The sequence below is a fragment of the Lissotriton vulgaris genome, chromosome 9 (genome assembly GCF_964263255.1).
Source record: "Lissotriton vulgaris chromosome 9, aLisVul1.2, whole genome shotgun sequence".
NCBI lineage: Eukaryota > Metazoa > Chordata > Amphibia > Caudata > Salamandridae > Lissotriton > Lissotriton vulgaris.
This window is the reverse complement of record NC_141697.1, coordinates 98,916,603-98,930,916: the sequence shown is the minus strand read 5'-3', so window position 1 is coordinate 98,930,916 and position 14,314 is coordinate 98,916,603. Positions and strand designations below refer to the sequence as shown.

Sequence of the window (14,314 nt, the reverse complement as noted above, 5' to 3'; positions counted from 1 at the left end):
GATTTTGGTTCCTTTTTAGGAACAGACGTTTAGGTCTTGGTGCCGGTCGTGTGGGTGAGTACTGAAGAGCAAGCATGGTGTTAGAGGAGTGTGCATTTCGCCTAGTAGTATGGTGCCGCACCACGGATTAGACAGCCGGGCGTAACCTGGGTTACGTTTGACTCCACGAATCTGTGATGGTGTAGTGGTGTTCGGACATGTGGGGAGTGGAAGAGGTGCAGGGACATTATGGATATGCGCTTGGGGGCATTCCGCGTGGGGTGGGCAGACAATACATATACATGTTCTTAGGAGATGGGGCGTAAATAGGTGGTTGTTGGTACATGTGTGATTTTACAATAGAGTCATGGTGCAACACTTGTCCTGAGGAGGGTATCGGGGATAATGGTGTGTGAGACCAAACGTCGACGCTATGACACTCTTCCGGGTATAAGTCTACTGAGCATGGTATTGGGAGTAGGTAATAAGGGAGGAATAATGTGATATGGCGAATGTGCACATATTGACCATATAGTGTGGGGAAAAGGGTCGAACAACACCGCACGTGGTGAACCTGAGTAGATTGGATATTGGAGTCGCCAGAGATGCATGAAATATGGCTTACCTTGGTGATGTACGTACGATATGCTCTTAGGTAGCTTAGGAACACTGCAACATTTTGAATAATCCCTGGAGCGTTATGGAAGGTTGTTCACTATGGTGACACTGTGGGAGTTACAAAAAAAAAAAAAAATAATAACTTTAAAATAATTCCCTAAGGACCACCTTTTTATTATGGTCTTTGACCAGGCCCAGTTCCTGGGGAATATTGTTTTGCCAAATGTACGTTCATTAGGTAGGGGGACACGGCATGGCCGATGGGCTGCGCGAGGTCCTGCGCGGGGTTGAAGGTCTCGTAGGTTCCAGCAATGGTTTTATGGACCGAACGGGTCACTGGGGAGTTTCAGCCCTACCTGGATGACTCTTTTTCGTGGCGGGTCCCCGGACTCCACGAACTGCCAGGTGGCGCTGGACAGGTTTCAGGAGATCACGGATGTCCTTGGGGTGCCATGGGTGCCGGATAAGGCAGTGGGGCCACGCACGGCGCTGTCACCTTTGTGTAAGGAGCTGGTCTCGTTGTTGCTGGAGGCACGGTTGCCGGCAAGCGAGCAGCGAGGGATGTTGAGGCGGCTCGAGGTGATGGAGCCAAACCACAAAGTGCCAGTGTGGGGAAATGCAGGAGACAAGTGGGGGCCAGGCACGGCACTGTCAATTTTGGGAATGGGCTGGGCTCGGTGTTGCGGGACACACGTTTGCTGGCGGACAAGCAGCGGCAGATGTGGAGGCTTATAGGGGTGAGGGAAGCAAGGAGCAAGGTGCCAGTGTTGGACTTTAAAATGACAAGTGGGGCCAGGCACGGCGCTGTCAATTTTGGATTTGAGCTGGTCTCAGTGCTTACTGGAGGTGATGGGCAAGGCACAAAGTGCCAGAGTGGAAAGTAAAAAGACAGTGGGGACGGCATTGCACGTCGAATTTGGGTATGGAGCGGGGTTGGTGTTGCTGGAGACACAGTTGCTGGCCGACAAGCGGCGGCGGATGTTGAGGCGTCTCGGGGGGATGGAGGCAAGACACGAGGGCAAATGTTGGTACGTCAAAAGACAGTGGGGCCGGGCACGGCGCTGTCACTTCTGGGTATTGAGCTGGTATTGGTGTTTACTGGAAGCACGGTGTCCGGCAGGCAAGCAGCGGCAGGTGTTGAGGCGGCTCGAGGTGATTGAGGCATGGCACAAAGTGCCAGTGTGGGAAATTCAAAGACAGTGGGGCCGGCATGGCGAGGTCAACATTTGGGTTGGTTGGACGGGGTTTGCTGGAGACATGGTTGCCGGCAATCGAGCAGCAGCGATATCGGGCTGATAGAGTTTCTAGGGGCCTAGCAGATGGGGGTGGTGTAGGAAATTCATGTGCTGGGGGGACACCGCGGTTTTGCGGGTAGGGTGGTACGTGTCGGGAAGGTTAGCGGGGTGGAAGCATTAGGCAAGGGCGGGGGGGGCCGATAGCAGTGGTAGGGCACGTGCCGGTTTCAGAGTTGTGCGGCGTCGGAAGCGTATGGACGGTGGTGCGGCCGGGGGGACATTACGCGTCGGTGGCGATGATCCGCAGTGGTATCGGCGTTGCACGCAGCGGAGTTCTTTTGAACATGCAAGGGGACGTTGAGGGGGCATAGTTATTGACAATGGTTGCTCGTACAAGTCGGGAATGGCTTCTTAGCCGAGGTGTGTTGTTTTGGATGGCGGAGCTTTCGTTGGTGAAGAAGGGCAAGTGGCAAACACGGGATAGCTTATTTGGTGATAAGCTGAGTCTCAATCCTGAATGGTTTCAGGTGGCATGGGTCAGGGAGGCCTGTTTATTGGGGGGTGCGCCTTGAGTTGGGGGCAGGCGGTTGGCGTCTCAATTTCTGCATCAAAAAAGGGGGGGTGGGGGGCAGGAAAAGGGGGAGGCGGTGTAAGCACCTAACCTCCGCCTTTCCCTGGGTGGCGGAGTTGTTTTTGATGTTGGCCAAGTTTGGCTGGATTTCGGTACTTTCTTGTGAAGTTTGGGGAGTTGGGAATCGGGAGCGGGGAAAGCGTAACCAGTTTGGGAGTTGACATTAGAGAGTAGTTAGTTACAGTTGCAAGAAGGCAAATAGGACTGTAGGTCTTGGGAGGTTTTGGAGTTAGGAGGTAGGGGATAAAACTGGATAGTATTATGATGTAATTGAGTTATATGTTTGTATATTGCAGGGTGGGGGATTTTATCATGTGGGGATCGTAGGGGTGGGGGGAGTAAAACAAAAAGGGGTCAGGTAACTCGATGTTTAGAGAGGTTTCAGCTTTGTAAGGCAGTTTGCCAGTTTAATAAATGTGATGTGCATCTGTTTCAATAAAGCAGCCTTTTACACACACACAAAATGGTAGTCGGTGTGCTTGCCCCCCTTCTTCCCTCCCAAAGCACCTGTTGTGAGCCGTGTCCATTGAGTTTCGAAGCCAGGAGGGCTGAGCCGTGAACTCTGAAAAGCTGGCACGTGCGGTTACACCTACTACGGGGGGACCAGACCCCTGCTTGCAAACACGGCCTCCTCAGGTCTCAAAACTCCCCCCCCCCCAGTGAAAAGTAGTGCATAAATGTTTGCTGTTACCATGGTGACGGCGTGGCACGCCGTGTAGCAGAAGCTGGAGGTCTGTCACTGGTGAAACTCTTGTGCAAGGCGGGGCTGAGCTCTGTGTAAGGCAGATGAACCTTCGCCTTTATTTCCTTTCCTGGCACACCGAGTACTGTATTTTTGAAAATTCAAAAAAGGACTTTGATCTCTTGGGCAAGCGGCTCCCCGCTTTGACGAACTGAACCAGGCGGCAGAATGACGGAAAACGGCGACTCAGTCAAAGTAAGTAGACAACAGCGGTTTAATTAATAAGAAAGTCTCAGCATGTATCCCAGAGTAAATGTATAATAAATCACAGAAATGCAACAGAACACTATAACTATTCGATCGATGTTTATATATAGATATATTGGAAGCAAGAAAGGATTGACAAACTTTTTTCCCCGAAAGATTCGTTTTCACATATGAATACCTTCTGTTACATGGGTTAATCCGCGGGTGTTATGCAGAAAACGTGTTAATTAACAACATTTTTTTGTACATTAGATGTATTTAGTTCTTATTTTTAAGTCCATGGTATTACCAGGCAGTGGTGTCACTGTGCAGTAGAGTAATCCTATCCGGGTCGCTCCCACCACAAACTGAATGGTTTCAATGCGCTTCAATGAAAGGCGTTTTAATTACCCAACTTAAAGGTACTTATGTTGCCAACGTCAGAAGGATTGCTAGGGGAGGGCAGGTGTCGGTGGAGGGGGTGGTTAGATCCCACCCAAGCATGACCTTTGACCCTCCTACTAAGGGCAGAAGAGACCGTGGAGAGCGCAACTGTTAAATATTTCCTCCATGTCCATGGCCGAACGTTACGATGTTTTTTTTTTACTTTCTTCACTTTAATTATCAGTCAGGGGTCAGTCATTAAGGAACATCTAAAACACACTTTAAAGTTCAGTTTTTACAATTACTGTTTTAAGTACATACTCAGAAGCAATAAAAATACTGGCTTTAGGTGATTTTCCCTATTTTTGGATTGGCTCAGACATTAAAATACTGATCATGCTGGTAAAGAAAATGGGCAGGAGGCAGCCTAGAGTGTCCGAGGCAAGCTGGGCGGTGTGTACTGGGGGACCAGGGACAGGGGTGTACCTGCCAATGGTGCAGCTGGTGCAGTGGCACCAGGGCCCATGGCTGTGAGCAGCCTTCTGCACCTCAGTAATGGCTGTTTCTGTGGGGGGATTCTGGTAGTGTTTATGTATTTAATCTGTGTACGTAGCGCACAGTGATATACTGTAGCATGGGGCATGCATTATGCTATTTAGATGGAGGCAGCTTATGCCTCATTGGATGAGCATGTTGTAAAAAACGACAGGAGCAAAAACCCGTCAACCACGTTGGGATTGGGGTAGATAATCAGAACAAACATATAGTATCCCAACTGGTATTATTGAAAGACAATTAGAATGTATATGCAAAATGCATTATCAGAAAAGAAATAAGGAGACTCAATAAGTATTTCAAATGTGCTCATGGCATCATGTTTAAATAGAAGTAGTTAGGCAAAATACAGTTGTACCAGCACTGTAGATAGACAAATAACAATACAACCCAAATTGTACTTGGTGCTCAAAGTGTGCAAGTGATGAACAAGGTGGCGACGCAAGTGAAAATTGTGATCAGCATAAACGGCGCATAGTGAATGGTGCTTGGATATATACAGTGAGAAAATGAGAGACAATGTGGCTCCAGCTGAATCGTGAAGCTTGAGTTCTGAATTAGGTTGACTGTAGTAAGGATGAACCACATTGTGGGCTGTGCCTCTTATTGCGCTGAGCGTTCAACGACGTTTCGATCCTCATTATTTGGGACCATCTTCAGGACTGGGTTGAAGGGGCAACGGTGCTGTTGGAACTTGAATAGGTCAGCAGTAATCAGGAGGGGGGAGAACAAAACTCAACTCTGTCAGGGCGAATAAAGCTGGCCTGGACGCTGGGTAGTTCAGGGCCGTGGCTGGGGTTCAGTGGGACAAGTAAGCGAATCCGATCCAGGAAGTGATCAGAGTATGGAGAGTCAATCTCTGGCTGAATAAAGCAGCGAGTACGGATCCTATCCGATCCGGCGTAGTCAAGGAGACGACAGTCAACCTAATTCAGAACTCAAGCTTCACGATTCAGCTGGAGCCACGTTCGACCTTCAAAATGGTACAAAAATGTAAACTTGTAGAGCTGAGCAAACTACCTGAGAATTTCTCGCCTGCAACTCCAGAAATGAGTTTGTGAAAATACAGTCAGAGGCGGCACATAGTTAATGTTAGCAACAAAATGGCAAAGACTACCACATTTATGCTAACACAAGCCATCAAAACTTAACACACAGTTTTTTTTATTAAAAAAACTGTGCCCGAAAGAAAATGTGCGACAAGGACAAATGTGCTAAAAAATTGTTGTGGCAGTCACAAACAGGCTTCATTTTGAAATGTCTTAAGGGATTAAGGTATCTGCTGCAGCAATCTTTGTGCATCCAGAAATTTCTGTGGTATATTAACCGTAAGGTACCACTGATGGTTGAGGTATTTGATGAACAGATGTGTGTGTCTAATCCCATGTTTAACTCATAAAATACCATAGGGTTAAAGTGCCTCCTGTAAAGCACAACATGTAACATACAGGTCACGGACATGTATTTAGGGCCCTTTTGTAGGTAATCTCTATTTACCTATTCTTAAATACCGAATTTTACCGATTCGGTATTTAAGAATCGGTAAATAGTAAGTAGGTAAAAATTCGGTAAATTTTACCGATTCGGTAATATTCGGTATTACCTGGAGGGCCTGGAGGCCCATAGGAATGAATGGGAAGCCATTCACTATTACGGATTCGGTAAATACCGAATCTGTAATAGGGGGAACAAATTCAAGGGTGGCAGGGTGTCACATTGACACCCTGTTGCACCCCTGAATCGTGAATGTGTGCACATGTGGCACACAAACATTGCCACATGGCTCTTTTAAAAAAGCACAAAATAGCTTTTTTAAAGGTTTTTGATATTTACCACCAACTTGTAGTTGGTGGTAAATAACGAATCCTTAAATCAATAATGCACTCACTTGAGTGATCCCTACATAGGATTTAAGGATTCGATAATTTACTGATTCCTTAAATTACCGAATCGGTAAATTACCGAATCCTTAAATCCAGCCACCTACATTAGAAAAAGCTAAATACCGGTCGGTAACGGCAAATTTACCGATTTTCGGCTGTTACTGACCAGTATTAAGCTACCTACATATGGCCCTTAATGTAGATAGTTCATTAGGTTACTGCCTCTGTTGCAGTGATCATTGCAGCTACCTTAAGGTCACAAATTACAATTCTTGTAGTACAGCAAGCAAATAGCAAGGCAGCAGTTTATACCACTACTGTTTTTAACAATCTTTCGTTATTCTAAGGTTGCTAAAAAAAGGGTCCCTTGGGGTATTAATAAATGCTTATTAGCAAGTGCTATATAAATGGTTATTAGTGCAATTACTCATATGGACAGATGTATTCTTACAGTGAATTCTTACACACAAAGCTTGGAATATACAAAAACCTTGTGGCAAATTATAGCTCTTAAGCACTAGTGAGGTAACAACATTTTCAACAAGGTGTCAGCCTCCAGCTAGCTCTAGCATTAGATTCAAACAATAGGTGTGCTGATGGCCCATTAAGTGAGGCATTTATGTTGAGTCCAGCTTGAACTGAAAGTAAGAGACCTCGCTTATCCCATGCAGGTTGCTATTCTGAAGGCAAAGCACGTAAAGCACGTGTCCTTATAATGGCAAATTGCACCTGAATGCAGCACATATATATATATATATCATATTTAAATAATACATACATACTATTTTTTATATATTTTTACCATTAATTTATTTATATCCATTTATATTTTAAACTATTTTAAATAATTCAATTTATTGAAACATTATTTCCCATGGGTTTTATTTTAAGTCCCTTTCTCCATTACTTTCTATGGGAGACAGGGCCGCACGTCAGCAAATTCGGCCCCCTGTAACAAAATCGCCCTAAACCGGCCCTCGCAAACAGCTCCGCAGCACCTCCCCTCACCCTAGGGGGGCTGGCCGAGCTGTTTGCCATGGCCGGCTTCGGTGCCCAGTCCGGGCACCGACTGGGCACCCTGATTGGAGAGTGTTGCAGTACCAGTGGTTTGACATGTGTAGTGCTGGACTTAGTACAAAATTGTAAGTTACTACAAATGTATGTTACTGCAAAGGTGCAGTTTGTGAGTACCGAAAAGTAGTAAACTAACTCAAAAGTGTAAAGCTACTCAAAAGTGAAGGACTTCCTCCAGGATATTTTGTAGTTTATATTTTTTTCCAGTGTGGAGCATTCCTGGCTCTTTGTGTTGCGCTGTTCACTGTTTCCAATGGGTGGGCTGTGCCGTGTTTGTCACTGCTTTGTACGACATGCAAGCGATCTTGAAAACAATTCCTACTTGGAGTGTCAGTCACTGTACATCTATAAGAGTGGATTAACTCCTTCCATGCTCAGGACGGCCCCTGGCCGTCATGAGTCACAGTAGACGTGTGCTCATGACGGCCGGGAGCCATCCGAACGTTGCCGCCCTGCCCATGCGCGATTAATCCCCCACCTGTACGGGAGAATTCATCAGTGGGCGGAGTTCGGACGGCTCCCGGCCATAATGAGCACACGCCCACTGTGACTCATGACGGCCGGGAGCCGCCCCGAGTACCCTAGCGCCACGTCCAGTCCCGCCCCCCACCCCCTCTCACCACGGCAGAATTTGCCGCGTGGCGAAGGGGTTCCATCTGTTCAGTTGAGCTCTCTGATTAGATACACACCTGATTGTGGTACACACATTTATTTATTTATTTATTCAATATGGCAAAATTTAATATGGATAATTCTCACATACAGCTTGATCTAATCTTGATGATGTTAGTCCTTCTTCCTCCAGTGGCTAATATTACTCAGGCAGACATACTGCAAAAGGATATAGAAGCACGCTGCGCCCGTGCAAGAGCACATGAGTAAATGTTTATACTTTTTTCAGGCTGAAGAATATGTTGGCGAGATCAAAGGAGGAATGAAGCCAGCCATGCGACTCACAGTCATGGGTGTTCTGAGTCCCAACCCGAGCAGGTATGTTGGTCAGTAGGTCAGTGTTGGGTGTTTTGTGACTCTCATGGTTACTGCCTCCTCTTCAGGTTTATGTAACAGCATTCTATAAACGCAGGTCCACATTAGTACATTATCACTATACTATCAGATATTCTATGCAGCTAAGATGTGTCCATTGACCAAAGGTCTTTTCAGTCTAGTACAAATAATGTCCATCTATAAGTGTTTGATGGCAGTCATAATGCAGCGGCTGCTGGCTGCTCAGTGGCCTGGGTGCTGTCCTGTTATATTTCTTGATAGGCTGACATTTCAAGCAAAGCCATTACCATTGGCTGGGGCACTGTCCTCCTTCAGAAATGGCAACAGAAGGAGTAACAGCCTTTTCAACGTGGCAATTATCACGAATTACCTTTACCACGAATCCTTAACAATACATAAGTCTTTACCACGCAAAATTTTACCATGCATACACCTTTACCACGCATGCATTTACAATGCAAATGTAAGCATTCTGCAGGTAAGTATAAAGCCTTTATATATAGATTTCTCTAACAGGATACTCACATATTCTTGAGGATGTGGATGCCTTGGCTCTGCTTTGTCAATACACGGTATGCTGAACTAATTTCGACTGAAAAGCTATTTTTGATCTCAACCTGAGTACAACACAGAAACAATAACATTTCAACTTGCTGGACATTGGTAGCCTTGTAAAGCGAAAACGGCACAGCATGTTATTTTCAATTACGTTTGATTCGCGCCATAATTGATTTTGAAATTGCGATGATGGTCCACTGTGGCATTATGGGATCAGTACCCCCTCGTGAGTCTTGAACTGGTTGTATGGCACTATGAACTCTATGCTGATGACTAATGCATTACATGTGCACACGGTACTGCTATGCTTAATTTAACTTAACCCTGCAAGGCCAAGTTATGTACTCAATTTGTTTCAACTCTGATGAATGTTTTGTTCTACAGACAGAGTTGTGATGCCAGTGTGATGTTCAGCCCAAGTAATCATAAGCAGAGTATGTAAATAATGCGGGCATTTTTTCGTCTTCTTAACGTGGGAAGTGCAAGCAGCTCATTTCCTAGTTCTACCTGAGGTGGTTTTGCGCCAACCTTGAAAGCAAATTTACATAAGGTGTTTTAAAAGATGAAATGCTAATGGACGTATGCACATTTAATGCAGTGAAGATATATGCACAAGTGTATGTTTCAAACATGAGGTGTTTTTACTATGTCTACTAATGTGACACTATAAATAGTAAGAGGAAAATGGCGCACACCAGATTGATAAAGGTTGTAGATTCAGCCAAAACGCGTCTCTCTTGGTTGCTGGGTCCTGGGAGGCCCATTACATTAAAAACAAGCCTTATTCCCGCAGTCTTCGTGTGCGTGCTGGTTTCATGATGAAGCAGGTCTGTTATATGGTGGGGCGATGAGGTCCTCTTGTGTCCTGAGGACCTCAGGACACAAGTGGACTTCATCCTCCGAGCAGCAGTGTGCCGGAAGCCGCGTTTGCAGCGTGGTGTGAAAAGGGGCGTGGCTTCAGAACACCTCTTTGCAACGCAGCTCAGTGGTGCTTACTGGAGGTACCTGGTGGGCTAGTTGACCCTCAGGAACCCTCAGGATTCAAGGGGACTTAATCCCCCAACTTAAAACGTGCGGGCGGCGTGTTTGCACAGTGGTACAGGGAGGCGCAGGGCCTGATATAACAAGTTAGCAATCCTGCTGTGTGGGATTTACTGGAGGTAATAAAAAGGGTAGATGGCCCCTAAAGTTGGTGTTGGGGGCTAACTACCCCTCCTTTTACCTACAGTAAATCCCACACAGTGGGGTTGCTGAAAGGTGTTTGAAGATTACGCTCACCTTTCTCCACCACTGCGACTGCTATGTTATTGTTAGAAATTAGCATTTAAAAAACCTTTGAAATTCACAGACAAAACTATAGGATTTAGGGACGGTATAGTTCGAAATTAGCATTTAAAAAACCTCACAAATTCACTGAAAAAAACATAGGTTATAGGGATGTTATAGTTAGAAATTAGCATTTAAAAAAACCTTAGAAATTCATTGAAAAAAACATAGATTTTCAGGGACATTATAATTAGAAATGAGTATTTAATAAACCTTTGAAATTCACTGAAAAAACCATAGGTTTCAGGAACGTTATAGTTAGAAATTATCATTTAAAAAACCTTTGAAATTCACAGAAAAAAACATAGGTTTCAGGGACGTTATAGTTAGGAATGAGTCTTTAAAAAAACCATAGAAATTCACTGAAAAAACCATAGGTTTTAGGAACGTTTTAGTTATTTGGACATTTCACTCGTACAAAACCAGGGAAATTCGCCCTTTAGAGTTAGTTGAGCTAACTATAACTCGCGCCCCTGCAATTCACTGCTGATTATGTCACATATCAGATCATTCATGACATGGTAAGTGACATCACTGATGACATCACTGATGACATCTCAAATGACATCACTGATGACATCATCCAGTGAGGTCATTTGAGATGTCATCAGTTATGTCATCAGTGATGTCACTGACCATTGTCATGAATGATGTAATAACTGGCGAATTTCTCTGGTTTTGTTCGAGTGAAATGTCGAACTAACTATAACGTCCCTGAAACCTATGTTTTTTCAGTAAATATATATATATATTTATATATATATATACTAGCTCAACGAACTGTAACGGGCAAAGTTTTCTAGTTTTGTACGAGTGAAATGTCCAACTAACTATAACGTACCTGAGACCTATGGTTTTTTCAGTATATGTGTATATATATATATATATATATATATATCTCAAAACAAAACCCTTTCAGGCATAGAGTGACGTATAAATTACGCAAAAAAGGAGAGAATTCTGGGTAGTTCTCAAGTTTAGGTGGAAAGCAGCTCTTGTTAGAGCACTCTCAACACTAACGACACTCTAGATCTGCTCACCTCAAATGTCTGTTTTTCTATCAAAGTCTTTAAGCATAGGATTAGCACAGTGCCATCCACCAGAGATAGAAAAGGATAAAGTCTTTTGCCATTTCTACAGCAAAGTCTTTAAGCATAGGACTAACACAGTGCTGTCCTTGCCGAGCTGTAAAATGACAAAAGCCATTTATCACTCCAGGCACAGTATTACAGCTTTGAAATGGTAAAATACCAACTCAAGCCAATTTGGAATGATTAAAAGCAACCCCTGACACAGTGTTTCGCTCTAATTAGAGCTCTTCAGATAGGAAGATAGAAAAACAGACATTTGAGGTGAGCAGATCTATGGTGTCGCTGGTGTTGAGGGTGCTCTAACAGGAGCTGCTTTCCACCTAAACTACCCAGAGTTCTCTCCTTCTTTTATATATATACATATATATATATATATATATATATATATATATATATATATATATATATATATATATATATATATATATATATATATATATATATATATATATATATATATATATCTTCGAAGAAATGGCGCAGCACTCCAGAGTAGGTTACTTAATGGATTTTATTTTCCACAGCTCCACTCTACCAAAGCGTTTCAGCCTGGATGGCCTTAATCCAGGCTGAAACGCGTTGGTTGAGTGGAGCTGTGGAAAATAAAATCCATTAAGTAACCTACTCTGGAGTGCTGCGCCATTTGTTCGAAGGTAAATAGGCGAGGGTCAGGATCCGACCCTAGCGTCAAGCACCCGCTGTTGAGCGCTCAAAGACCAAGCAGGATCACATTGTGGATATATATATATATATATATATATATATATATATATAAAACAAAGGTTACGGGAGTGTTATAGTTAGGAAGTAGAATTGAAAAAATGTAGAAATTCACAAAAAAAAAAGGTTAGAGGTTAGAGGGACGTGATAGTTAGGCTTAGATTTCACTTGTACAAAACCAGTAAAATTCAGCAGTTCTAGTTAACCCTCACAATGCATTGATGATTTAGGCCCGGGGGACCCCAACCCCTAGGGTCCAGCCTTAACTGAATAGGGGGGCACGTAGCCATGGGCAGATTAGCCCCAGGTATCCCATCCCCCGGGGCACAGACATGTCTCCTTGGTGCCCTGGAGCTCACCCAGGGCACCCAGTGTAGAGCATGGGGAGCACAGGGGAAGCCTCCAGGTCCTTGCAGTCCCAGACGGCTCTAAACCACCTGCAGGAGCTGGCATTGCTGATGCATGCATAGAGCTGCTGGAAATGCAGCTCCCTGTGTTCAGGAGCAATAGTTTCATCTTTTTCCCTGCTGTGTGTCTGCAGGCAAGAAAAGAGATGAAACCTCACCATCCAGTGGGCGGGAGCACTTTGACTGCTCCCACCCGCTGGAATCAGAGCGTTTTATTTTGCTTGGTGGGAGCTGACAAAGCTCCCGGCAAGAAAAAGCAAACAGTTTGTCCTGAGGGTGGGCCTTCCAGGTCGTGATGGTTGAAGGAAGCCGATGACAGCCGACACGTGTTTCATTACATATATGTAACTTTCTCAAGGTTTACTCTCTGTGTATTTGAAAGTTGATACAGCAATGAACTATTTGGTTATTCTCCTGTTTTTATACTTGTTTTTTTTAAAGTAAAATCTGAAATTCTGTAAGTCACAAATCTAACCCCTTTCACAATGTGCGGGGTACCATGGAGTGAAGAGCGCAATAAGATCAGACCCGTCTTTAATAGACCTGATATATAAAGTTTTCGAACCTCGCCCCTTAAAAACTCTTGAACCGTCGTTATTTCGCGAATTACATGCCATGCAGCCTTTATTTAGGCGGACAAAAGTGTGCATGCCGCCTATACTGCAGGATCGCCCCGGACGTCGGACGCTATTGCTTCATTTCGCATGGACATATCAAAGCCCTTGGGTGCCACATTAAATATATTCTGTATGCACACTTTTGTCCGCCTAAATAAATGAGAAGTATAAAAACAGGAGAATAACCAAATGGTTCATTGCTGTATTAACTTTCAAATACACAGAGAGTAAGCCATGAGAAAGTTACACATATGTAACGAAACACGTGTCGGCTGTCATCGGCTTCCTTCAACCATCACGACCTGGAAGGCCCAAGGACTAGGGCCTCCAGGTTGGCCGCTACTCTTGTTTCTTGTAGTGCTCAATGAATCAGTAAACTATGTACTGAATGTGAACACAATATTTACTGTTTCTGGATTTATTGGAGTATAATGTCTAGAATTTTTCACAATTGATATGATAAAACATTGGACTGAAATAATATTAACTGGAATAAGATAAATACCTGACCTTATGATGTTCTCTTTTCTTCTTTCTGGATAAAACTACAATGTTCTTTTATTGAGGAGGCGATAGTTGTTATAGGATCTTTTGAGCACTGGCCATTTAGTCAACACCAAATATTGCAAATTGTTCAAGTCTAAATTTTAGAGTGCCGAGGTACAACCTATATGTAAGACGTTTAACAATAGGTATTCATACCCGCTGATTTGAAATCCTTGGTAGTGGGATGCCCTTTTACCTTGAATGGCACCGTAATTTCTATATATCTCAAAACTGTAAATACATAACACTGTACTATTGAGAGAATTGGATGTTCGACTGTTCTAACCACCACTACCGTTCCATGATATTGTAACCAACTGATCAGTGTTCACTCCTTAAATGGGAATGGGCTGTCCAAACTTTGGTAAGAGGATAGAAATAGTGCATTATTTACAGTGTAAAAACCAGGACATTGTTTTTGGTAGAGTTTTTCCAAGGTGCTAATTTTAGGTGAAACTATTGAGTACTCATAATTTGAATGATTAGTCCGATACACAAATGCTGAATTAATAATCTTGCAATTAAAATTAGTTCAAAATGCCTTACAGAAGTATGTTTATTAAAGTAATTTAGTTGTGTCACATTGTTTTGGAACGTCCTATTAGTTCCCATGGATGTTCTGATGCTGCACTGTCCTTTCACTCGTGCTCTTCCCCATCCCATCTCGTCCTCCTCCGCGTTTTCACTCCCCACAGGCTCCGCAGAGCGAAGACAAAGCTGATCTCATAGAAACTAGTCCATATGTTTGGTGGAT

General features: G+C 43.9%; 1 protein-coding gene across 1 annotated transcript in view; it reads left to right on the top strand.

Moving 5' to 3' along the window:
- The first annotated feature begins 3,271 nt into the window (after positions 1–3,271).
- The window catches only part of LGALSL (galectin like), a 33,683-nt gene continuing 22,640 nt past the window's right edge, over positions 3,272–14,314 (top strand). The window contains exons 1-2 of the mRNA XM_086937126.1: positions 3,272–3,400; positions 8,189–8,277. Of these exons, the coding sequence (XP_086793252.1) occupies positions 3,374–3,400; positions 8,189–8,277 (116 nt within the window). The 5' untranslated portion in view covers positions 3,272–3,373. The remainder of the gene's footprint in view (positions 3,401–8,188; positions 8,278–14,314) is intronic.